The sequence below is a fragment of the Falco rusticolus genome, chromosome 12 (genome assembly GCF_015220075.1).
Source record: "Falco rusticolus isolate bFalRus1 chromosome 12, bFalRus1.pri, whole genome shotgun sequence".
Lineage (NCBI taxonomy): Eukaryota > Metazoa > Chordata > Aves > Falconiformes > Falconidae > Falco > Falco rusticolus.
Window position 1 is genome coordinate 17197166 of NC_051198.1, and position 26588 is coordinate 17223753.

Consider the following 26588-nt stretch of genomic DNA (forward strand, 5'->3'; position numbering starts at 1 on the left):
GTATCTTGAATTTAGGAAGGCCAGTTCACTTAGCTCTGTAACGCAAAGCACGTGTTCCTTTTCAAGTACATGAGCAAATCCCGTAACGACTCCTGCTTGAACACAAATGTGCACTTCAGTGCTTGCACTTGGCTGGATCCTCAATTTCCAACTCATTTATGTAAAGATTTTGGACCTTTCTTAAGCAAAATGAAATTGTAAGAAAATACCTGCTTACTCTTTCCAAAGATGAAAAAGCAAGTGTCATTTCCTATTCTTTTATCCCTCTTATCCCACACTGATACATGACGTTTATTTAAAAGGAAACATTTTCAGGCAAAGAGAAAATAATATTTGTTTTAAAGAGAGCAGAAGACAAAATGGCATATTCAACTCTCTTTCAAACAGGACCTAACTTAGAGCTGTGGGTGTGGTAGGTACTTACAGTATTTAACCACGTGTAACAGAAATAGCACTTCTAGAACCTGATTTCTTTATCAGATAACACATACAGATGAAACTACCAGTGCTCTGAATGTTTCATGACCACATGACAAATCGTTTCATGGGCCAATAGTTTCCCTTTCTTCCAGAAAAACACACTGAAGACTCATCTGGACTGAGTGTCTTCACTCCCTCTAGAATGAGTCTTAATTCAAAGCTTTCCTTGCTACTGCTGTGTGAGAGAGTGTATTTGCTAAGAGGTGGGACATAAAGATATTTGCATTTAACAAGAGCATTTCAAATTTTAAGAAGTGTATACCCTGAACACTTAAGATGAACATGGAAGCTAGCTGAGAGAATGAACCACTGGTAAGGATTAGGAGATTGTTATTTTTAAAGGAAACCAGCACTAAAAAAAAAAAAAAAAAAAATATGAAAAGAAAAAACCCAAACAAAAACCCAAACCCAAACCACTTCACTAAAAGGTAAGAAATGCAGGAGCTGAGGTTCCAACAACAATTGTCATCACTGGTATTATTTTCACAAAACTTTTCCTGAAAAACGAATCATACTAACAGCCTACTGTGGAATTGGAATCCCCCAAAGCCTCTGGGGCTTTGGATTTGCTGCAGGTGGGTGGATTGCTGTGAGTTGCAGGATGAGAATTAACCATCAAATTGCAAACATGCCCAGGCTGTGTAATCACACCATCATTTAACAGTGACCTGTATCTTTCACTGTATCTTTCCTTTTCCACCCTCTATTAGTGCACCACCAGTGTCAGGCTGTGGTGTCTTCAAGGATGGATCGTATCTTTCCATATTTTTTTTGTGCAAGACACCCAAGGCACTTCCTAGAGACATGAAGAGAACTCCCAAGGACAGCGGCTAAGTGGGGTGCAGTCATTATGCAGCAGACTCACAAGCTTCAGCATTTGCCAAGTATGTGCCGTAAAATCAAATGGATATGCTGCTATATTAACACTGTTTTCCAGCTGTGTATTTTGTATGGGTTGACTGCAATTTCCAGCTGTAACCATAGCCTGGCACTACCCTAGGCTGGATCTTGTGTATAAACCATTTCCAAGAATATTACTTTAATATTTCAAAGGGCAGAAGTGGGACTGTAAATTATATTTTGAATTCCCCAAGTACTTATTACTGTACAAAGTCCCTTTTTTTAAAAAAAAAAAGTTTCCCCCTAATATTAGTATTGATTTTTGTTTTTTAGAATTATGTCAGCAATTCCTTACAAGCTGCCTTTTTTGTTTTAAAATGCATTACTATAAAACGTATCTGATAAACTGATTTTTTCAGGACAGCTACTGGTAATTTTAGAAGAAGCAGCTGAATGCATAAGAGCTTTTGAGTTAAACCTTAAAAAAAGCCTCTATATGTCTTCCCAAGAAGAGTTTTTGTAACACTTCCTAGAGCTTCAGGAGAACTGCACCGCCAGCACAGGAAAGGTCCCACAGGTGACTGGAGGCCCAGAGGGGCTCAAGCTGGTGTGGACCAGAAGCCCTCCCCCTCCTGGCCTCTCACCCCACTTAGAAGAGTTGTCCAAAGCATTAAGGCCTTGTTGCGGCAAAAATACTGCAGCTCCAGGAGACCCGATGAGCTGATCTAATTGTTTATCACAGATATAAAAGTATTTCCACTACCTGGCTTCCCACACCCATTCCTGTCTTACATTGTGACAGCCTGATGCTCAGTAGACTATTCTTATCAGCCACTTTAGCTCATTGGAGGAAACTAACACAGAAAAAAAAATATAAAGTAGTACATAACTTTGTACTGGTATTAAAACTGAACCTTCTGTAGGAGTCCAGGCAGCATGCAGCTGGTGCAGCGGAGCACAGACCTCTTCCCCGCTGTGGTAGAAAAACTGATGCATCTACTTATTCTACCTGTCCTCTTGCCTACCTGAGTAAGGGCACTTGGGGACTCTGGCTTGATTACTCTGCGGGCAGAAAGTTATTTTGGGACCAAGACTAAAACCAAACAGCCAGCTATGGATTCCAGCTGTGCGACAAAAGCAATATCAGAAGTTCCTGATGTTTGAAAGTATGCATCTGCAGCTGCCTCCTCCACAGAAGAAGGAACACAAACAGCCTTCTTTAAAGTGGAATGCTGAAAAAAAAATAAATCACCACTTCTGTTAATTTTCTTAAGATCTTGGCTTTTGAGCTCCCTGGGATACCTCAGGAAATGTGGGTTTCCTCATCCAAACCAGCCAATCTTGTAAATTGGTACTGTAGAAACCAGCAGCGGGTGTGGTTAGCTCATGAAACCACTGGAGAAAAAATGCAGAGACTCTCTAGCAACGCGATCAGTGTTAGGGCATAGGAACAGTCACAGGTACTGCACTGAATTCCCTTGTCTCCAAGGGGAAAACTGTACCATCCCTGACCTCAATCTAAATTACCTTACATCAGCTACAAGCCAGTCCCATACTAGCTAGCTGCTTTTCCACCAGTTGCCTGGAATTGCTGACACATGGGGCCACCAGCTCTGTCTCCTGCCTTTCCCAAAAGGGGCAGAGGAGCAAGAGATGCCCTTTGCCTTGCCAGGCAGCTCTGGAGATGCAACACCTGTTTGAGCACACTTTAAACCACAGGAACAGTGCAAGAGAAACAGCCATGTCAAAGCACACAGCACTACCCTACCTGACATGCTGATACAGAAAAGGAATTTTCTGGTACATACCCTGGGACTGAAAAGGTAGAAGGTTGACAAGAAGCTTTTGAAATTCAAAATAGGATAAAGAAAGTGATCTTATCGCAGGAAATCTGCCTCTATGTAGTACAATAAAAGTTTTGGGAGTTTCCTAATGTAATTATCTGCATGATCTGCTAATGGCTGGTATAGATGGGCTGCCCCTAAGACTATAAAAAGACTTGAGAAAGCTAGCGGTGGTTCCCGGTGCCTCAGCACGCTATGCCAGCTGACAGGCAGTAACACAGCGTGTCAGGAAGCACTGCAGGAAGACACAGAATGGGGTCTTTCACAATCACCTGCAAGTTTATTAGCTGTCTTCGTTCCTTTGTACTGTATTCTTTCCTGGTCCCAAAGCATTTTCCACCTTGGATACGCTCTTTATAAAATTGATTTTCATAAAAAGCAAACATCTATGTGCTTCTACACAGCAGAAAAGCGGCTGAATGAGTGAACTGAGAGCAGTGTAAGTGAAAAACTTAAGGTACTCTATCACAGCAAATCAGGTGTAAAATTTTATTGAAACTACAGTAAACAAGTTCATTTTTAGCCATTTACTGTATGCTATTTAACAGCTAAATTCACTTTAATCCCCCTTTAACATTGCAGCGATCACATACTTTGCTTTAAACACTAGCGTCACATGCATGAGACTAGGGAGGTATTCAACTAGACTGCTGAAACTGAAGATCACAGAGCAGTTTGTCAATAGTGGTATAATTATTCCAGCTTAACATGAACAGTAAGACTTTGTGGAGTTCAGTTTGAGTGGAAGAAACAAACAAAACAACAGGACTCCTATAAGAACATGTATAGGCATTATGAACTTTGTGCCAGCATAAATTGATGGAGATTGAGACCTTTAATGGACACTTAGGCCAAGCAATACTGTCCGAGGATTTGTCTTTAACAAAACCAGTGGGTTTAGTCAAGCTATAGACTATATGGACAAGAAGTACTGCTTCAACTTTTCTGATCTTTTTGGTCGAATGCTTTCTTTGGGATCAATGGCAACATCGTAACGTACTTCCAAGAAAAGGACGAAATTAAGAAAGACTGAATTTCCCTCAGCACTTTTTAAATTTTGGAAGCAGGTTTGAATGGTATCGTAGTCATCACCCACAGGTTACATGACAAACAAAAGAGAGCCAAAAAAAGGGTTAGGAGTAAGGACAAAGTTAAAAGGAATAAACCCTGGGAAAACATAAGCTACACACAAGGTTTGGAAGGAAAATAATTGACAAATGTTGGTTAAAACATGGTAACATAGAAGTGTGAAAATCAGAGCTGGACCCGTTTCATCCCTGCTGCAAAGCTGCATCATCTAAATAAAATTCCAGCAAGATCCTGTTTGGCCTTTGCAGTGAGAGCAGGCAACACAACCTGCAACCAGCACTGCAACCAACAAGTTTAGTCTTCAGAAGGCTTCAATCAGCAAGGGCCAAATGCATCTTTGCAAGGCCAGTGACAATAGAGGAGGATTTTTATCTGAACTTCTGAAAGATGTAAACAACAGTGAGGGATTTTGGAGAATCGCTTCAAAACAATTACGTGGTTGGAGGAACTGACTAAGGCTTCTTCACAAGAGCTAAACATGTCTAGTCTGGCTGAGCAGTCTCCAGCAGAAGCTGGAGAGAGGCCTGGGAATTTTTAAGTCTTCATCTAAAGTCCAAAACCTGAAGGTACCTACAGAAACACAAAGCAAGTGAGCCTTGTGGGATAAAATTAGACACTAGGAAGTAAACTGGTAGGGAAAAGTGTACCCCATAGAAAAGTGATTCTGCTGTTCAATAAGTAGCAGAGGAAAGGAGGTGCATATAGGTCCAGATTAGCAGGTACTAACAACCAAATCTGAGGGGAGTTATTTACTGTAATCATACAGAGCCCTCAGGAGTAGCACACTATAGCCAAGATAAGAGAAACTAAGATTCTTTGGACCTGAAGGCAGACTTCTCGGTGTTCTCCAAATACAAAGTCCGAAGTATCTCCCTTCTTAGGTTTTTGAATTGGCAACACCTTTATTATTTTGAACATCTAAATGCTTCTCTAAAATTTTGGCCCACTATTTTACGCAGAAAGGTCTTCCTCATAAGAAAAAAAAAAAGTTTGTTAGGACTGATAAGGGAGAACCAAGTTTTGCATGCATTCGTTAAAAATTTATTTCATACAGGCTGTTTTAAGTAAATAGAATTTGTTGGAATAGAGCTGTCATCAGAGTGTATCGATCATCTGAGGCTTTTTAGATTCACAGAAAGAGCAGACAAATGCAGGGGGGAAGAGAGCCTGTAATTCTGCTTTTTGTTATCCCATGTCTGTAATACTAACTGATGCAAACGTCCACTGTTAATTGTGTGGTTTTTTTGTTGTTTTTTTTTTTTTACATCAGCATACATGGGCACATTACTGGATTGATGTCTCACAGGGGAGCTGTGTATTGGCAGGAACAACAGACTACAAGCGATCTAGTAAGTATTTTCGAATTCTTAGACTATGTCTTACTGAAAACTGGCAATCTTTCCTGTTTCTTATTCCAGCTTAAAATAAGCCCTAGTTGTGGTCTAGTCCAAAGCTTGCATCTGTCAACTTTGTGGCATGCAGATACACAAATACAGTAACATTTGTTTTCTATGTATTATGTCCTTCCATTCATGTCAGTGGGAACCACTTTACATCAAATCTTCCTCCAGTTCATCCACATCCACCCCCACCCCTGCCTTATCTGCACACTAACTCCATGATCTTGTCTATTTTCCCTTTTAGTATTTCCCTCCCCCACCCCCCACCCCACCCCCCGCTTTGGGAACAATAACTGAGGCACAGAAAATTTCCAGTTACATTTGGTTTTCCCTCAGAAATTAAAATGATAGACATTGGTAGGGGAAACGGACCGCACAGTAGCAATTACACTTCTGTTGAGTACATCACTTGGTCTGTGTATTTTGGTTGCCTTCTGAAGGTCCTTTTATTTTAGTCTCAGGCCTACTTGGCTGCAGTAGGTCACTTGTTTCCGACAGCAATAAAAATAAAAATAAAAAAGCAGCAGCCCTGAAAGCAGCATTCTCCCCCGCCCCGAGGATGTTGTTTTCCAGCCTGTCTGGGTTTCCGGTTCCCATGAATCAGCTTGTTGCTGTTGTGTTTGGGTTCACTGCGCCGCAGGAAAATGCTAAAAGGCTTGCTTTCTTTTCATGAAAAAGCAAGACAAATTCTAACAGAAAGCCACCTTGGTTTCTGAGCATTTAAAAAAAAGAAGTTAATTTTTCCATCTTTTTCCCTGTTGTCCTCTTTGCATTTATTCCAGGAAACCCCTTCATCTTACTGAGATTTTGAGTGTTACTGAAGGGCCAGGGCTTGGCTTTCTGCAGCAACTTGCTGCACCAAGGATGGTGCTGCTTTGCCAGGAGAGGCTCACAAGGATTTTGCCCATTGCAACTGGTGTTTCGGGAAAGTGCGTCACCACCGCTTGAAATGCCAGCCTGCATGATCCTGCCATGGCTTCACCAGCTCCCTCAGATTGAGAGCTGGGCCAGGGACTCAAGGCCATTCACATCCCTTTTCAGATGCAATCCATCCAAATCCATCCAACCCTGTCTGCTCCAAAGAGAGAGAGGTCGGGAGATACGAGCACAACTGATAACAAAAGCCCAGGAACAGGCCTGTTGCTCTGTGGAAACCACAGCTTGTGCAGAGCGCACACACCCCCCTATATATATAGCTACACTCTAGTCTTCAGCCATTCCTACAAACCTGGAGTCAATAGGGTTTTCTGGCTTTGCATTTTTTTTTACAGCTTAGTTTCATAAGCTAAAATAGCTGACCCTGCTTCCACTAGTAGGTTGCAGTAGATGATCCACCAAAGCCCCTTCCAAACTGAATTGTTGTCCTATGACCCTAAAATGCAATTAAACTCTCAGTCCATGCCCCTACCTCAAATAGCTTCTGGACTTGACTGATTTCTATCCAGCCTGGCAAAGGGGTATTGACAGATAATTAAGGTCCTGGAAGGTTTTTTTTTTGTTTGTTTTAATTTTATTTTGGAGGGGTTTTTTTTTGTTTGTTTTGGTTTTGTTTGTGTGCTTTTTTTTTTTTTTTAAATTATGGCAGGATAGAGAAGAAAGATGAAAAGCAGATTCCTCCCCCCCTCCCTTTCCCAAAAGCAGACAGATTACACATTTTGAATGCTATTTAGCAACAGCACATACCTCAACCAGCCTATTTCCTTCAGCTGTTTATGTCTGTGACTCAGATAAGTCAAAGACACCAACTCTCACGCAACAGCCCCATTCCCCTCCCACCCCCCTTCGAGCCACCAGCCTCTCCAGAGGTGCTCACACCCCGACCCAGGCAGGTAGCAAGTAGAAGTCATGGTGGCCCACAGGGGCAGCGCCGGGCTCTGGGCGCAACCAGAGATACACCACAGTCTCCCACAGAACCACAGAAAAAGCCCCAGAAGTGGCTTACACAAAACCTGGGGGAGCTACCACACACTTTGTGTGTCAGTGGCACAGATAAGCTGCATTTTTCACTGCAGTTGCCTGCCAGAGATGGCTGTTACGTGCTCTGGCAATTTTCCTCTTTAGAGCAGGCACACAGCTTCAGACTTCATAGGAACTTCGAGGTGCTCTCACACCTCAAGAGGTTTTCAACCCTGAGGAGAGGTACGGGGCAGATCTGAATGTGAGATTGGGCCCTCAGTCAGCAAAACATCCCAGTTTCCAAGGGCACTATCTCACCCTGGGCTGGCTTATGTGGACAGTTGGAGAAAGGCAGCAGGAGCTGCCCTCGGGGTGACAGACAAGAAGCCCCAGCTGCTGCCTGATGGCGAGGGAGCCTGGCCAGGGCCCTACCTACGGCGTCAGTGCCGGCTGCCTGCAGGTAAGGGGATCAGAGATAGTGGGGTCCCTCCCCATAAACAGACGTGCATTTCCACACAGAAGTCACGTCCCAGTTTGTACCTCTTCGGCTATCCCTCCCTCCCCTCATGCGGGATACAATGCAGCAGAGACTCAAGGGTTTAAGGAAGTCCCACATTTATTTACGTATATATTTATGATGCGGGCAAATCCAAAACAGTAATAAAGGTCTTCCTTCCTCTGACAGACTGCACATGAGCATGGCACGTTTAAGTGTGACATGTATTTAACTCACAGCAGGCAGGAGACTTTGGCTATTTTCTTAAATCTCCATATCCTGACCCCTTGCTACCTTGGACATGTATGTGTGGGGTACCATGTTGTTGCATGTATCATCTCCCTGCCACCCCAAAGCAATTTCATAGCTTTTTTTCCACAGCTCCTCAACCTTGCGTGCCAGAGCTGACCAGCCTGCCCAGTGCACCGGCATGCCTGGGGAGGCAGGGAAGGCTGGGGGGTGCAGGGGAGCAGGACCGGGGAGCTGCATGCTTGCCTGGAGCAGGTGGAGTCCAGAGCTATTGCGCAGTTTGGGGGTGGGCAAGGAAAAAAGGCAGGAGTTATTATCCATGCTCCATCATTCATGGCAGGACTATGCTTGTTCCTGAGAAAAATCCCATTTGTGCCCATCCTGGGATTTTTGGTGCCCTCGGTTCATCCTGTTCTCTCCTGTTTCCATTTATGCCTCCCAGGAAAAAAAAAAAAAAAAAAAAAAAAAAGGTGGCGGTGGGAAGAGCCCAAACAAACAGCAGAGTAGTGATGGTACTGAGAAAATCCAAAAAGCCAAACTGATATTCATTGCATAGAGTAGTAATTCATCGATCCCGCACTGACCACACATTGCACAAGGGTGTACTTCTGCCTGTAATGGAGGGCAGAACCGTCAGGCTCCCCCAGGCTTGAACTGTTCTGGAGAATACCCACAATCCCTTGGAAAGGTTCAGAGATAGGAGCCCAACCAGGAGGTGCTCGTTTTGACACACAGCTAGCCTTCTACAAGAAGCCAGCAAGCCGCCTGGAAAGCCTGCATGCACTGCCCTGTTCCCTCTGCATGTGCAAATTTTTGAGGCTCTCTGCTGCTGGTCTGTGAGGAGCCCTGCCCTGGCACCCTAAATGCACAGGATGAGGATCCTGCACAGACTTCAGTTCTCCTGAGCTTGGGTGCTGCAGCACTTGCCAGCACCCACCTCAAAGGGTCTTGCTGCCAGCTGTGGCAGTGGCATCCTGACAGCAGGGCTCAAGCCTGCTGCACTGTATGCATGGTGGTGTCCTCCCCTACGCCTCACCCGACCTCTCCGGCCCTGCCTCAAAATCCCTTGGAAAAGGAAAGGCATCACATTTTAGTTTGCAGGAAGCACAGGCTGGCCACACCACCCTCCTTGTGAGTCCCACTTCGTTGCCAAGCCAGTGCTAATTAAAATTGCTTCATATGAGCACTCTTACACAGGCAGCGTTTTGTGCCTAAAAGATCAGCAGAGTCCAAGTAACTGCAAAAATAGAATCAGATGCAATAACATCTTACATAAGTTTAGGTTAATAATAAACCCAACTTTACTCAAATTCTAGTGACTCTCGTCCTAGTAGTGACAAAATAGGAGACAACTATGAGAACATATTGAACTATTTACTGTGATTTGATGAGAATATCTTTCCTGCAGTTTGTAAAATATTAATAAGGAAAGGAAATATCTGGGCGAGTTGTGTCCCCCTCCCGCCCCGGCTTGGGATTGTTCTGGTAGCTTGAATCAAACATCTAATTTAAGACTGCAAGTGTTACAGCTCAGATTTATGAGTTATGCTTTACTAGGACCCAAAAGATGCAAATGCATACCCAATAGGATTCTCCACTATTTTTTTGTTTACCTCCCTCTAAAATCAATGGTAAACCCTTATATATATATATATATACACACACACATAAAAGGTAACATTACTTCCACTGGATAAACTGGGTCCTTTTAAAGTCTGTCCTGGCTATCCTCATGCTTCTTGATTAGACAAGCTGCCCTTTATATACTATGTTTGCTTCTGCCAAAAACCAACCTGCTTGGTCAGAGAATAAACCGAATTTCTGATAAACTGGATGATCCATTTTGGAGCCCTTTGAACTAAGAAAATATTAGTCTTGCCTCCCACCCCTTAGTGATTGTAACAAGGGTCTGAAATACTGTTGTAGAAGTTTACAAAGCTACCTGAGAACAGGCTCTAGCCTGCCTGTTCCTCCTATACAGGAGACATTATTTGAGGAAAGTGTTAAATAGATACTATTATCAGCCATAGCTATCCTCTTCTGCCATGGAGACAGTAATGTTCTAGGACAGGTTAGAGACAAAAAGGCATCTGAGCCTTCAATAGCTAGGTGGCTAAGAACACACATTCTGGGGCAAACAAAGAAAAGGAATTTAAATGGGTTGAAATGCAACAGTCTCAGCCTCAGAGATATTAACAAAGAACATGCCCTATACAGGAATTTGCAAGGTTGCAACCTGGTAAGAATATTCATATTCCTTCTAGACACTGCCAACTGGATTTGCAAGCTTCTCTAAAGCCTGTTCAAAGTTACACATTGCTTCAGATTTTGGTCTCTCAATAATATACATATCGGTGCATCAATAGTGCCTGTAACTAATGTAAGTTATTTAGATTTGTTTGTTAAAAACAAAACAAAACATACATTTGCTTATATCAGATCATCTGTTTTTCCTCAGGTTGATGGCTGAAGTCCAACTCAGATGTTAATTACAGAGAATACTTCAAAAGCAAAGGCACTTCTCAGAATAACTTCGGAAGAAGGATGTAACACTCACTTTTCAATTACAAGCTGAATTTGCTTTAACATTTTTGACCGCATCTCTATTTTTGGCTACTTGTACCTTTGCTGTTCTGTATACTTAGTGAGGCAAGGAGTATTTGTAGAAAGATAAAATTAAAGCATATGCACTGACATGAGATACTTCCGTAATGTATGAGAAAGGTGATTAAAATTAACAGTCTTAATAGCGATTTTTTTCTTTGAAGCGTTAGACTTCATAACTAACAATGTTCTAATAAAATTTTGATTTTTTTTTTTTTTAAACAAAGGCATGCACATGTGTACACACCACGGTAACAGCTAGCATCTCAAAGTAATTGTGGAGGTTCAGATGTGAGCAGTAGCACTGCAACAGATGTCCAGCAGAGAAAAGGAGCAGGTATCACTGGATCACAGCATGACCCTGAATAAGTTATTTGACTGCTCAGCTCCAGTTTCTCAGTTTGTGAAATGGGAATATTAATGTTTAACTACCTCAATAAATGTACATTTACAATATACAAACATACATACATGATACTAAAAAGACCACGGTCTTCCACATTAGAAATACAAGGACGTACATGGGAGCAAGTTTTACCAAGAATTTGACCCTTTGCCATTCCAACCCTCAAAAAAAAAAAAAAAAAAGGCTAGAAGAATGACACAAAACTGACACAAGGCCTCATAGTGAGGATGATTTGGGGATTTAACTTATCAAAGAGAAGGTCAAAAGTTAACTTGATCACAATCTACAGGTACTTACACAAAGAGAGTAGCTATAACTAGAGGGCTCCTTCTCTTAGACAAAGGCAAAACAGCTACTAGAAATTCAAATTATCCAAGGCTGCAGTGAACAAGCCAGCAGTAACAATCTTCAGATCAAGGCAGAAGAGCATAAATTTCTGAGATACACGCTAGGTCACTGGGTTACCTTCAGGCATTGCTGGCCAAGATCACACATGCATTCTTTGCAGAGGGGTAAGATTAGACTATCTTAATGCATTCTTCCAGCTTCCATCTAGAAAATTATGTTTTAAACAGCATAAATTGAATTAAAGATCTAAGAGGGTATCCTTATCCAAGGGCTGGTAATAACTCAGGAAAAACTAAGACTGAAGCACTAACGTTGGCTAGAATGTTATTAAAGTTTCTGTAACGACCACTGAAGTTGATAGCTTTAACATCCGCTCAGGAGGGTTCAAAAATGGGTCTCTTGAGGGTGTGTGGGGAAAACAGGATGGCAATTTTTGCCAGAAAGGGATGGCAAGGAAGGCAGACAGCTGAGAGCAGCCCTACAGTGCTCCACATGCTATGGGGGAGGGAAGGAGGGACATGCAGAAGGAAGTTATTGTGTGTCAAAACCCTCAGGAACAAGAGCAAAGGTTTCATGTCAGCTATCTCACTGCTGGGAATACCCTGGTTCTTTCACCTGTAAGCAGCCCGTCTTCTTTCCTGATTTGAAACCTTTGTGTGGGAACTCACAAGAGCCTATTTGTTTTCCCCTTGTCCTCTCATTTTGGGTAAAGGCGGGTAATCAGTACTCACCAAATTTGAACAGCACAGTCTTTTGAACAACTAATCCAGCTGGAAATAACTGCATGAGGTAAATGGTAACAGACAAAGACAGTCTTTTTGGACCCACAGGTTCTTTCAAACAAAGTTTATCAAGCCTAGGAAATCAAAGCCCTGCACTGTTAGGCTGCTCTTGCCCATCCCCATCATGATTAAGAAGACTCCAGCGTCTACAGGCAACACCACTCAGTAATGCAGGCAACTCAAACTGCTAAGGGAAGTTAAAACTACAGCTGTGAGCAGGGATGAATTTGGATGGTCTCATCTAGCCCATTATTCCTTCACACATTCCAGAGCTGCAGCTAAAAGCCATATTCTAGATGCATGCCCCCTTCTTCATACAAATATATTTTTAAAAAACTAAAGGAAAATCCTAGAAAGTAGTGCCCAATTCCCTGGAAACTCTTCCCTTTGGAGTTAGATCTCTGAACAGATTGTCTCAAGTTTTTCAAGGAAAGGCGTTCAGGCTCCAAATTAATGAGGTTAAGCACAGGAGTGCTGTTTGGATACAGAGGACTTGGGTTCAATCCCTCCTCTTCTGTGTGATTTCAAACTTAGATGTGAGCCTATGTCTTCTACCTCCTGGAGGTTCAACAGGCTACTGAATCCTAAAAGTACTCTGGAGGTTATGCTTAAATGATCCACTGTCTGTAGTATCACATTCCAAAATGTCACATTATTTACTGTAAACATCTATGAACTACATGTACTCTTATCTCCTGATTCAAAGTTAGTCGGCTGCAGAGATAACAGAGACAAAACCACAAACACAACATTATTTACTTTCTGTCATTTGCCAACAAAGATCCATACCCAAATGGCAAGGAATCTGGTTTTAGTTTTGTTTTGTTTTTTAATTTGTACAAAACTTCAGGTTTCTAAAGTCACATAAATTTATGTTGCTAGGCCAACAGTAAATAAGAACATCTTTGAGCAATACTGTGTGTCTGACCCATTTAAATGTTCAATCTACTCTTTAGCTCTAAAAGCAATTAATTCAACCTTTTTACATATTGCAATTGTAACACTGCTCAATGAAGAGGTTGGATGGAAAACTGGTGAGGGGTGTGAATGTCCTTGCAGCATGCTGAGTCCCATTAAAAAGTTCTGGGAACTACTTCAGACGACAGTTACGATCCCAGACCTCTTGTCAAAAATCCTCTCTCTTTCCAAATATTTCACAGAAATCAGTAGAACACGGTTCCTAGGAGGCACTTCACATCGGCTTCAGTGGAAGCTGGATACCTGCTGGTTATTAGGATACAAATTACTCCCCACTTGTGAATCTCTCAAGTACACAGTATTTGTATTTCTACCATCAAAGGAAAAGGGCTTTCCTCATTTTGGGGAGCACATTCATGTGTGTTGTAAGCGTAGAAATGTACGGACCAAGTTCTGCATTGTTCACATTCCCTGTGCAACACATCTGAGGTAATCAGGGCTCCACAGGAAAATAAATGTGGTTCCTTAAAAGTGAAGCATACTTCACCTGGAACAGATGTTCTGGGTCTGTTGGTGATAATCAAGTGTTAAAAGAGAGGAAAATTTAGGATGCAGATTTTCCCCCCACCCCTCTTCTTAGGCATCCGAGAGATACTGTTCTGCAGCTATCTGGGGCCAGAAGAGGCCAAACATCTTCTTGTCTGGCCCAGACTTCCCTGGTTCTGCTTTTGCATCCACTCAGATGTCCAGTCTGACCTAATTCTGGCTAGCCCCAACTGAAATGACAGTGTAACCCACACACTAACAAGTGATAGATATGTCTCCTGCGTCCAAACATTCAGGCATGTCCTGAATGTACTTAACACACTTCAGCAGGGCAAAATAAAAATGCATCCTCTTGGTCTTAGAGATGAAAGTTAGGGTACCAAGTAGCACCATCCAGCTTCTGTATAACAGCCTAGCAGTTAGACTTCTTCCCAAGACAGCACAGTCACAGGGCTGATCCCTCCTTTAGAAATTGTGGCATCACACAGTCAGGAATGCAAGGGTCAAAATACAGCCTGATCTGTCATATAGCGTTTAGGGCACTTGAATAAGCGTCCTAGTTTTGCATCATGCTCACTACAGTAATTCAACAGAAGAAATGCAGGGACGTTGAGTAAGGGTGTGGACCCTTCAGCGTCCCATTCAAGTGATTTAACTAGAGTCCTGTTCCCACTTATCTTCGCAGTGGCAGGATTCCAACAGGCAACACCTGGCAGAAGACACCCAGGGCTTCCTCCTCAGTGGCAGGAGATGCCTGTTTAGGCCCTGCAACTTGGGAATGTGAAGAAACTGGTTCTCACCACTTCATCTGAGAGCATTCCTACCTCTAGATTGCTGTAAAATGGATTGGAATAATTTTCACTAATTTTTCCATCACAGACCATATCATAAAAGAGGGATCTCATTTTCTGGACCCCCAATGGATGACCAAATTTCTTTGCAGCTCTAGCTTTAGTTGACCATACCTTGTTATTGGTAGGATTATGGATACACCCCAACACTTAGTGTTTCTTAGCAACTGATTCCCTAAGGAGATCATGTTTAGGAAGTGTTTGGCCATTCTGAGCTGAACTCCCTCTGTGCTCTGTTTTGGCTACCAACATAGCTGGCACAGGTATTCAGATTGCACATGAAAATTACTGAAAGTGGACTTTAGAGCATGCAGTGGCAGAGTACTAGTGTTACTGAGTACACAGCAGATGAATCATTTTCATTTTCCTGGTCTTCCTCTTAGCTTGACATCCTAAAACTACCAGTCATTAAAAGAAAACACTCTCATACTCAGTAGGGCTACATTTCTAAGAAGGCAATGCTATTTTGTGACTGTAAAAAGCATTTTTGCCTTCATCTAGTCAGATAAGGAGAACCAAACTCTTATGTTCCTGACTATGCATGCTAATAAGCTTTGACAGGGGAGGACCGATGCCTCTCCAGCTTATTCAAGAGACATTTGGTGAATCTCTAGTACAACACACACTGCTCTGCTGCTGTAATAACAGACCTGCGTTGTGATTTGACAGGCACATCTCACATCAGCAGTACCAACTTTAGCGGCCCCTTGTCCCTTTTCCTCAGTCTTTATCATTTGCTCTTTAATAGCTGTCATTCCTATTATGCTGGTACATTTGCCATGCAGTTGTGCATTCAGCCAGGTGAGAACCGACACAGGTTAAAAACAGCCTATCAAAAAGGCTTAGATTTAACATGGGGGTATTCATAGTTTGGTCCAACCAGGACAACTCAACTCTGTGCCAGTAAAAGGGGAATAGGAAGTAAATGGGAGGATAAGTGAGCTATGTCTGGGAAAGGTATGCCCAGTCTCCTCCCACAGCTTGCACCTTGCCCTTTCTCTATCTTGGTGCCACCCAGCCCTGAATGGCTTTGTCAAAAGCCAAACAGGAAGGCAAAGAAGAGACACAGATGATAAGTTCTGCGTTATTAAAGTGTCAGTTATGCACATTAGAAGCCTTCTTGCTTCCCACACAGAAGGTGCAAAGACAGGCCAAAACCATGAACAGAGAACCTCTCTGTCACCCATCAGAGCATGGCAGCCCCACCAACCCCTGCTGTGCCCTCTGATGCCAGTCCAGTCCTGCAGAATATTGCCCCTTTGGGTGGTTCTGTTAAAGACAAACATGTAAGAACTCTCTATGTCCAAATATGCTCTCCACTTTACTTCTCAATTATATTTTTTGTCCATTGCTTGACTAATGAAAAAGCAGAGGGAGGGGGATGAAGAAGCCCCGGTTCAGAAATGCATGCACATACCAAAATAAAGACTGCAAGTGGCAAACCAGGAGTTCAAATATGTGATTAAAGAATGCTCTCCTTATAGCTCTAATCATCAAGTATGAGCTTCATTCTTTTTAGGAGTGTTTCACACTACAAACAAAACCACCCTTGCTCTTAGTCACAGAGATACAACCATGTGACTTGAAACTAAGATTTTTTTTTTTAAAAAAGCCTACCACAAAATGGCACAAGAATCATTGAGAGCGCAGTTTTCAGTTTTAACTTAGCTTTATAAAAAACTGAGATTTTTCAAAAGTGGGAAAAAAAAGCAAGAGACAAACCAGGCAAACCCACGCAGGCCCAGCCAGCACGGAGTTATGAAAGGCAGGTCCTGCTTGATGAACCTGATCTGCTATGACAAGATGACCTGCCCCGTGGCTGAGGGAAAGGCTGTGGATGGTGTCTACCTGGACCTTAGTAAAGCCTCTGACACCATCTCCCACAGCTTCTCCTGGAGACACTGGCTGCTCACGGCTGGGACAGTTACACTCTGCGCTGGGTAAAAGGCTGGCTGGGCCGAGCCCAAAGCGCGGCGGTGAATGGGGTCACATCCAGCTGGCGGCCGGCCACAAGTGGTGCTCCCCCGGGCTCAGCACTGGGGCCAGCCCTGTTAATGTCTGTATTGGTGATCTGGACGAGGGGATCGAGCGCACCCTCGGTCAGTGTGCAGGTGACACCAAGCAGTGGGGAGCGTTGACCTGCCTGAGGGCAGGAGGCTCTGCACAGGGTCTGGGCAGGCCGGGCCGATGGGCCCAGGCCGGTCGTATGAGGCTCAGCGCGGCTCAGTGCCGGGTCCTGCCCCTGGGTCACACCAGCCCCCCGCAGCTGCAGGCTGGGGCAGGGGGCTGGGAACTGCCGGCGGGGAAGGGCCCGGGGGGCTGGTCAGAGCCGGCTGGGCATGAGCCCCCCGTGTGCCCAGGGGGCCGAGGGAGCCACCAGCTCCGGGCTGGTGTCACAGACTGTGTGGCCAGCAGGGCCAGGGCCGTGACCGTCCCCGTGCTCGGCCCTGGTGAGGCCGCACCTCGCACCCTGGGCTGGGTTTGGGCCCCTCACTGCAGGGGGGACGCTGAGGGGCTGGAGCGTGTCCGGAGCCGGGCAGGGGCTGGGGAACAAGTCCTGTGAGGAGCCGCTGAGGGAACTGGGGGTGTTTAGTCTGGAGAAAAGGGGGCTCAGAGGGACTTAATTGCTCCCTACAACTACCTGAAAGGCGGCTGTAGGCAGGTGGGGGTCTGTCTCTTCTCGCAGGTGACAAGTGACAGGACAAGAGGAAACAGCCTCCAGTTGCACCAGGGGAGGTTTAGATGGGATATTAGGAAAAATCTCTTCACTGGAAGGATGGTGAAGCATTGGAACAGGCTGCCCAGGGAGGTGGTGGAATCACCATCCCTGGAGGTGTTTAAAAAATGCCTAGATGCGGTGCTCAGGGACCTGGGTTAGTGATGGGCTTGGCAGTCCTGGGTTAACAGTTGGACTTGATGATCTTAAAGGTCTTTTCCAAACTAAGTGATTCTATGATAGGCAGCCTAAAGGAGAAAGAAAATGGAAAGATATAGAATTGAAAGCAAAGGATTAAATAAAAGATGAACCAAGGAGGTGTTTCTCAATCTATGGATTGAAAGATTTCAGTGGATTGTCCAAATGACAAAGAGAAAATGACAACTCAGAAGCCTTTTTACACATGCAAGCAAAAACCATAAAGTTGAGCGAATACAGTCAATATTCAAATTGTTGTTTAACATTTAGTTTGCATTTGAAATAAGATTGTCTGCAGCTTTTTTGCCACTAAGAAATTTGAGAAGCCTCACCTCAGGTGACTCGAATACTTGAAATCTTATATTAATAGTGAGTTTGAGAGGATGATTTAAAAAAAAAAAAAAAAGGCTCCTTCAAGGAATAAGAGCTTATTATATCATTCTTCAAAAGTTCAATCTCAAAGAATGCCACAATGACAGAGACATGCAGCAAAGATTTTTTTGACATTTAGCAAACACTACTACTCAGCTATATCTTCCTTTGTTCAAGTTAATTCTGGTTTATAAGCACAAGAAAACACATGGAGAATTGACATATAAAGCACTGCAAGAAGGTGAACGTTTACACAGGCATAGACCAAGAAAAAGAAATCTAAATCACTTTGCCTTTTAGCTTTTTCTATTCTCACTTTCCTGTTGCATTTTTGTAGGGACTTACAGTTGCACCGTCTCCTCCAAGTTTAAGAGAGTAATTGGTCTGCAAGACCCTGCATCTGTAAAGCTCTCTGAGATCAAGGCACATGAGTGTAAATCCTCCCTCACAGGCTCCAGTTTCACAGTCGCTTTTGCAGCTGGAATAAGTCAGCAATGCTAGTTATAGAAGTCCTCCCACCCCTGTCTTTCACAGCTTCCTAATGTAACAGAAGGGCTGGCCTCAGCCTGGCTTGAAAGTAGTTCAGCCAGCCTTTGTGTCAGAAAATACATGACAAGTTCCCCGGGTCACTACAACATGTGGTTTACTCACACAGAGACATTCACATCTTTTCAAATGCCAATATAGGGAAAATTGCTCTAGAAGAAACTCAAGCAATAAAAAGAAAAATGTACAAGCAAAGAGAGTGGACTGAAGTCAATGTACTAGCTCTCTTCTGTTCTCCAGCCGATGGCTGCTCAGGACACAGTCCACCACACCACATTAATAGCAACCCCACTGGCAGACAATGAACAACCCAAGACAGGTTCATTATAAGAACTGTTTCACTTAGGTGTCTTAATTGCAGTCTTTCTCACCCCAAGCACTATCACAGACAATCCTACTAATTTCCTAATCCTTTTCACAGAGAAGGAGCGAAGCCCCTATTATTCAAGTTAGTGCCTTACCACAAATGCCCTCCTTTACCAACATCAAGCCCAAGTTTTAGTAATTTAGTCTTTTTTTCCACTCCAGGTGCTTCAGAGCAGATCTACCACAGGTGCTACTCCTGCTGCGAGGATAACCACAGAGGCACAATCAAACATGTCACCTTCTTTTACAAAAGGGAAGTATTTGCAGTTAAACTAAAGATAAATTGAATACAAATGAAACTAGCATGAAGTCATTAATTATACTTCAGTCCTTCAAAGAGACAGGGAAATATTAGTAGTGTTTTTGGCAACAGTTAAAGATGAAACAGTCCTGCACATCCCACTTGTCTCTGCTTCTAACCCCACCAGCCTCCCTCTGCCACTGTGTTACTGCTAAAGCTCCTTCCTCAGCTCTCTCATCAACCCCATGGTGAGAAAGGGGCAACAATAGGCTGATCCTAATGCCAGAGGATTCCATCTTATAGCTTTTGTCCTTTTACTACTGAAATTGTACAAAACAAGCTGACAACAGGGCTCAGCCTCTGATCCAGAACACACATAGGAATTTACCCAAGTCATATAGCAAATCAGAAGCAGAGGTCAAAGAACAGATTTTCAGATTTTCCTACAACATTTATACTTTGAGTTGCATTTTGTCTTCACTAGCTCCTCTTAATTTTACTTTTCTGGTTAAAATAAGTTAAAAATAACCCTACATGTCAACATGTAGTTAAGTGTAACGGGAGGCTAGTTACTTCCACAACTAGATGAGAGACTGAGGGCTATATTCAGTTTATTACTAAGTATAACAGAGCCTTCACACACTAGGATTTGTAGTATCACATAAGATTCCTCATTATATATCAGCAAATTAATTTCATAATGTAACAATAAAGTAACATGCCCTATTTTTACTATATTTTATCCTACCACAGAGCTCACAAAACACAAGGCACCTTGTATTTAGCAGTGATGACTAGAAAACTTTTTTTTTTTCTGGAAACAAGCATGGAGTTTGCACTTGAACAAGATCTGACACAACAGAAGCCCAACTGAAACATCTATATGTTTCTACAAGAAGTAGTTCAGTTACAAACGACCCTGAACCTTCATATTTATTATATTAGAAGAGCATTGAAAATCCTGAATGCTTATGTAGGGTCTATGCAGTAGCAAGGAAATACAAGCCTCACATACCAGAACTATTACAGGGGAACAGCAAATTCTCCTGACAGGTTCCAAAACCAAATGAACTTTCTCATCAAAGGACCAATTTTACCAGCCTCTTCACAAGGTATTCACGTGTGCAAGCAATGTTTCCTCCCACCTTAAATTCATCCCTGACACCACCACCACAAAGACCAACTGTACTGGTTGCTGCCTTACCTGTACTTCCTCTGCAGACAGTCCTGTAGACCCAGCTCAGGAGAGGATAAAAACATATCTTCAGACCAAATCTCTCCCTGCACAAAGATCCCAACCACAGGACTTGCTCAGGGCCCACCATGGCCACCACAACTATCATTAGCCCCAGCTGTGCCAAAGCTGACACCAGCAGCTGGGGCTTGTTATGGCCCTGATAACTCCACACTGCTGCTTAACAGCCTGCACCTGCCACAGGAGCAAGGTTTCACCCCTTCCTAATGTGCCTCTTCAGACCTGTTGGGAGGTAAAAACCTCCCAAGCCCAAGTGCAGCAGGAGGTGGGTCACCTCCACATGGTGAATTGCTTCTAGTAGAAAAAAATACTATGAATACCGCAGCCATCTCTGGGCAGGGAAAATAGCTTTATATATGTAAATGTTGAATGAGTAAACCATTAAGTCACTGCACGTAAAACAAGGAACACAACTTTTCCTGAGCATGTAGGGTGTTGGGTGGTGGTGAAATAGGCTGGAGAGCACAATATGTTCAGGTGATGTGGTAAACAGGGTGTTTTGGGAGAAAATTAAACACTTACTGAGGGAAAAAAAAATGCAACCTTTTTTTTTGTTTTTTTTCTCTGAAAGCTCTTCATGACTCTGCTCCTCCCTCCTGTTGTGATTATTCCCTTTAAAAGACCAGCCCTACTCTTTGCTCTGCCAACATCCGATTCTCTTGCCAATGCTTTAACTTCTTCCCATATGACCTTTTACATGAAGAATCAACCCCTCTTTTGTAAGCGCCATCTTCAGTGTCTCTCTCAGCCCTGTGTAATGCACATTGAGAGCTACAGTGTGCTGACAGCTGTGCCTGCAGCTATTGTTTTTTGAATCTGCATTTGCAATTACAGCCCCTCTGTGCCTTCCTCTGTTTTTCTCTTCTACCTGGTTGTTCTTCTCTTTAAATTAGAAATGGACTTTAGCACAAGAACCACCATGTGACCTAAAAATGTGGATTCCCCACATGGTGGGATCCTGAGCTGCTTGGAAATACAGCTGTCAGCAGAGAATACAGGTTACTATTTCAAGTGAGTTGTGACTTTATTACCCATCAATCATATTTGGACTTGCAGCACTTTTTCAAATGAGGAACATAAGTCAAATTCAGCAGAGACGTAAAGATTATTCTTCAGTTACAGGTTAATCATTGAATGGTCATTACAGTATTATAGTTTTCACTGCTATGGTATAATGTGGGTGTGAAATGTCATGGAAAGTTCATGATCAGGGTAGAGAGAAAACACAGGGCACAGAAAATTAATCTGAGGTATTTCCAGGATGGGTGATGCTGTGGGCATTCCACAGACAGAATGGAGGCAACTGGAGCTGACCTCAGTAAGGACTGCTAGATTCTGGTTCATTAAACAGCAGTTCCTTTGCTGTCTCTGCACAGTTAGCACACTACTTCAGAAACAGAAATATGTGGTATCTGAATGTACTTACAGCACTGTCAGACACTGGAAGGCGCTAATACAGAGAGCTGAGCAGAAACTGAATCACCGCAAAGCAGCCAAACTGATGCTCACTTTGCCACTCCTAATCATCATTGCATAACACACAAAAGAAAGAGATGACAATACATGTTTTTGAAAACATATCACCATAGCAGATGTCAGCCCTGTTTTTCCATTGTACTTATCCCTATTGTACACCCAACAATGAAATCATCTGTCACTTCAACTATCCTCAGGAAAGAAAGTTGTATATATTCACAGTGACATGTCAAGCAACAAGTAAATTTGATGTATATCAGCAATATTAAAATTTACAATAAAAGGAAAAATTGTGCACTTCTAGATCCTTGTAAAAAAAAAAAAAATCCTTCTTTTTACAGCTTTCAGATTTCAAATGCCCAAAGAAAAGCACAGGAAAGGGAAAAAATAAAAAGGGACATTGACAGCAGCACATTGGAGAAGACACACAATTATATCTTGGCTAGATGCCTCCAAGTACTGCAGTTCAAGTAACATCGTTAAGGGCCTCACTCAAGGGTCTCTAGCAAACACACCACTCCTTCACTCTTCCCAGCAAAGGAATATCACCAATACTCCAAATACTGGCCATGTCCAACTCTGCTAGTGACCTGCACCTGTGAGGCAAACGCGTACTCGTTCTCACCCTGCCCCAGGCTCCCTCCGCCTCACTCCAGGAGAGAATGGTTGATACGCTCCAGGGGGGCAAGGCAAGGCAGGCCGAACAACAAGACGAACAACAAGACAACAGTGCAGAGGTCAGAGGAAGCAGCTGCTGGGCTCTCACCAGCAGCACAAACTGGCAGAAGGAATAGCATGCACAACCCCTCAGGAAAACAGTCACCAGTTATCTAAAAACAATAGGAAACCAAGTGCTAGGGCTCTTCTCATCCTCTCCCAAGCTGGGGTAAAAGATCAGTATTTTCCTCTTCTCACAGTCTCAAGAGGAAAGGAGAAGTAGCAGAGTGCTGACCTTATTCCAGAATTTGTGGGTAAAAGGGGATGAAACTGTCCCTTCTCGGACAAGCTCAGTAGCTTCTCTGAAGGTTCTGGAGCACTTACAGCACAAGTGTATTAGGACCCAGGGCAATGATATTTGAGACTTTCGGGTCTAAGAGTCATAAATTTGAGGAATCACCTTAGAAGGACGCTTAATCTGGTCTGTTCTTTACATGATATATAGTACCATCAGAGAACAAAATTACCTCAATGTGGTTTTTCACTAGTAGTTGCAGTATCAATATGGATTTCTTAGTTTAGCCTTAAGTTTGCAAGGCCAATTCATCTCTCTCCACTGTGAACCTCAAAACATTTCTCATCTCCAAAGAACAGCAGAGGACTGATCGGTAGTCACAGCAGCTACCAACAAAACCACAAGTATCTGGAGTAATTTCCACACACACCTTCCCCCCTAGATCTACTTTGGAAAAGATCTGAAAGAGTTTGGTCTTTGGGCATCTGTGACAGAAGATGACCAAGTGAATCAGTAGTTCCTTTCAGTTATAATCACTCACTGTGGGTATTGGGTAGCAGTTGCAGAAAAGCGTAGAGCTGCTTTTATTGTCCATGGAAACAAGTTTTCAAAGCAAACCGAGGGACAAATGTTGCTGCTCAGAACACCCATTAGCCTTCTGATCAAATCTCTCTGATACCCAACGTGGTGTGTTCCAAGAGCACATGCTATGGACTGCAATACCATCAAAACTGTCCGGCTCACATGCAGGATTGTAATTTCGGTAAATCTGTTTCCTTTAACATACCTTCTTTTTGCAGCAAGGAGGAAAAGGGGTTGTGAAGAAGAAAGGGGTGGGAGGTAGAAAAACAAGGCAGAATGCCAGCATTTTCCTTCAGTCAGTGTTCTACCTGTTAAAACATTTTGCCAAATCAAAGCGATGAATTACCACACTGTTTCTGGAGTCTGATGCAACCCTTTGCTCGCTCTGAGTCTGCAGTCAGCTGGTATCATTTTGCAGGCTAGGAGAGCTGTGATTTACAGTCTCAGGGATACGAATTCAACAGTTGGATCACAACTTTTGGAACTTTCAAAACACAACATTGGTCATCTGTTCTTTCAGGATGTGTTTTGGCAGATGGTAGTAGCTATGGAAATTCACCCAGCCTTCCACCTCCATTATATGTTGGCTGGTGGGTAATTACTGCTCTGTGTTTATATATAGTTGGTAGTATCATCATTGTTCTGTGCTCCTGTAACGAAACAATTTCTCCTCTGCTCCTGCTGTGAATGACACTGAATGAATTGTATTATCTTAGCCAAAGTCACAGCAGGCCCTGGGTCAACGGGTAAAACTGTCCAATGTAAGGAGAAATCTCACCCAACAGCTCCAGCTGTTGACATGAACTGGAAAAAAAAAAAAAAAAAAAAAAATCGATAGGTGGGGAATAGAAAAAAATAGGTTGAAGGGAACAGAAATTAATAATATTAGTGGGAAAACAGCCAAAAATGGACTAAAACCAAAGCAAAGGCACACACAAAACAGAGAGAGTGCTTCTAATAAGTAACTTTTGAATTTCCACATTATTGAGGAGAACATGCTGCAAATAGCTCAGTATTTTTGCAGGACTCGTTGAAGTACTGAATTTCATATCTCGCATGCCTCCGCTCCAGTGAATTTGAGTACTGTATTTCCTCCCGAGACCTGAGGATGCTGTGCACCTCACAGACCAGGCTCTCAGTTCTCTTGCTTTAAACAATTGGACCCAACCTCACATCACTGCACTAGCCGAGGCTGTAGCTAAGCTGTGCACTGATGGCTTGAAAAGGGCTGGTAAATCCCCATCCCAGTCCACGGAAATCACAGAAACAAAGATAAGTTTCAGCAAGGCAACTGCTAGTTCATCTGCTATATTGGTAAATTTGGTTCTTTGAATATTGCCACAGAGGTACAAACTGATGATCTACGATATCTGCCTGGAGTCTCTGGGATTTACTTTCCACGACATAGACCCAAGAATGTCTGCTAGTAACAAAAACCAACTGCAAAATCCCTTTACTAAAATGCTATAGTTCTGTCAGCCCCATAATTTATTACTTTCCACATCCAGCAAGTAGGAGAGTGGGTGCTGATCTGTACGATTTCTGTAAGCCCCTAGGATCTCTTCAGGAGACTGACAAGTGCCTGTGATTGCACAGTCCCTAGCACAGGTACAGATTCTGGTCCAAACATGAAGGCTACAGGGAGTATGCTAGCAGGTCATACCCAGTTGTGTGATGTTGTTCACTTCTGAGTGGAAAGAGTGGTTGCTGTTCAGCCCTGGAGGTAATGTAGGCTGCTTGCCTGAAGACAAGACATTCTTGACTGGGATAACTGGCAATTCTTCCCTCACTTTTTTGGATGGGTCATTTTATCTTAATTCCCTATTGAATTTCTCCTGAAAACTGCAGGCTTTCTTGTTAGTGCTTTTTTTAAAATCCACCTTTCAAGAACTTAGTTTTATATCTCATTTGAATCGCTACATTTGAACTGCTACTTTTTCTGCATCCTCTAATTCATCATGCCAGCATTGGACCAGCAGTGATTCCAAGACAGGGCAACACCCCACAGGTTCACCAGCATGGTCTCCTGCAGCACAGGATTGTGCTTTAGTTATTTCTCACCTTTGCAATGGTGTCTCCTGAGTGTGTTAAGTGGTAAGGTGATCTGAGATGAACTGCCCACCCCTGTCACCCCAAAGAACAGTCTTTTCCTCTTTCTCCCACCTTTCCATTTCCAGGTTGGCAACCACACCACTTGCCTTCAATTGCCCAGCATGCGCCTGACCCTTTTATAAACTAATTCAGCCTTCTAAAACTAAAGAGAACTGACTCATGAAAAAAACCTGAGTTGTTTCCTATCAGGTTAGCAAGCTGGATTGTCTCAGAAGAGGTCAGGCAATTGCCGGAGCCAGCACAACGTCAGTAGTGTGAAGAGGAAACTCCCAGAGGCAGGAAGGGACGCTGCCCTCTTTGTGCAGTGGAGTGTGCTAAATAGCCTCCATGTGTTGTAAATAAGAGAGTGGGTGCTTACCTACGCCATTTCCCGTAAAAGCGTTTGAGGGAACTGGTAAGTGGACAGAAGGAATGGACTGCAGCACCTAGAACACTTGAATTCTGGTTCACAGTGCCCAGAGTTGGGATTACATGGCTGAGAGCAGGGAGAGACGGACAGCATCACCCCTTTAAGCCACCATAGGCTGACAGGCTGGCTTAACTATCACAGCACGCTGCAACTACAAAGAATTTCTGGGCTTAAAAAACCCCAGAATAAAACAACAAGATTTTGCAAAGTACCCCCTTTGTCAGCTTGGTCTAGAAGTAACATTATGCTAGTTTTCTATCCTGAAAAATTCAGCACTCGGAGTAGAAGTGGGATTGTTGAGAAATTAAAATACACTATGAATACAGAAAATACTTGCTTTAGCATAATTTTCTGTCTTCTGTGTGGAAGTTAATGAAATATTAAATAATCTCATCTTTTTTTTTGTTGCATTGTTTTGCTTTATTGCCTTTGATGTATGAAAAGTTTTTCTTGCATTGCTAAATGAAGAGGAAGGGCAACACTGAAAAACCCCAGCGTGTCCATTCGGTGCAGCATCACAACTGCAGCGAGCTAATAGCCAGACACTGGTTCTTTACCTGATGATCTCCCTACCTTTTGTTGATGTTTCCATCATACCTTCCTTCTGTAAGGAC

At 43.2% G+C, this 26588-nt stretch overlaps 1 protein-coding gene and 1 long non-coding RNA gene across 4 annotated transcripts in view; one reads left to right on the plus strand and one right to left on the minus strand.

Annotated features, from left to right (window-relative positions):
• EPAS1 (endothelial PAS domain protein 1) overlaps positions 1 to 20546 on the minus strand; it is a 115647-nt gene extending 95101 nt beyond the window's left edge. For 2 of the 3 annotated variants that reach the window (XM_037405549.1, XM_037405552.1), the window contains exon 1: positions 20393 to 20546. In XM_037405549.1, the coding sequence (XP_037261446.1) occupies positions 20393 to 20531 (139 nt within the window). In that variant the 5' untranslated portion in view covers positions 20532 to 20546. The remainder of the gene's footprint in view (positions 1 to 20392) is intronic. The other variant, XM_037405556.1, reaches the window with a different exon arrangement.
• LOC119156118 lies at positions 1204 to 10880 on the plus strand. Its single transcript, XR_005106976.1, has 3 exons — positions 1204 to 1364; positions 5524 to 5602; positions 10753 to 10880. It is a non-coding gene; the product is annotated as an uncharacterized LOC119156118 (long non-coding RNA).
• Positions 20547 to 26588: the final 6042 nt, after the last annotated feature.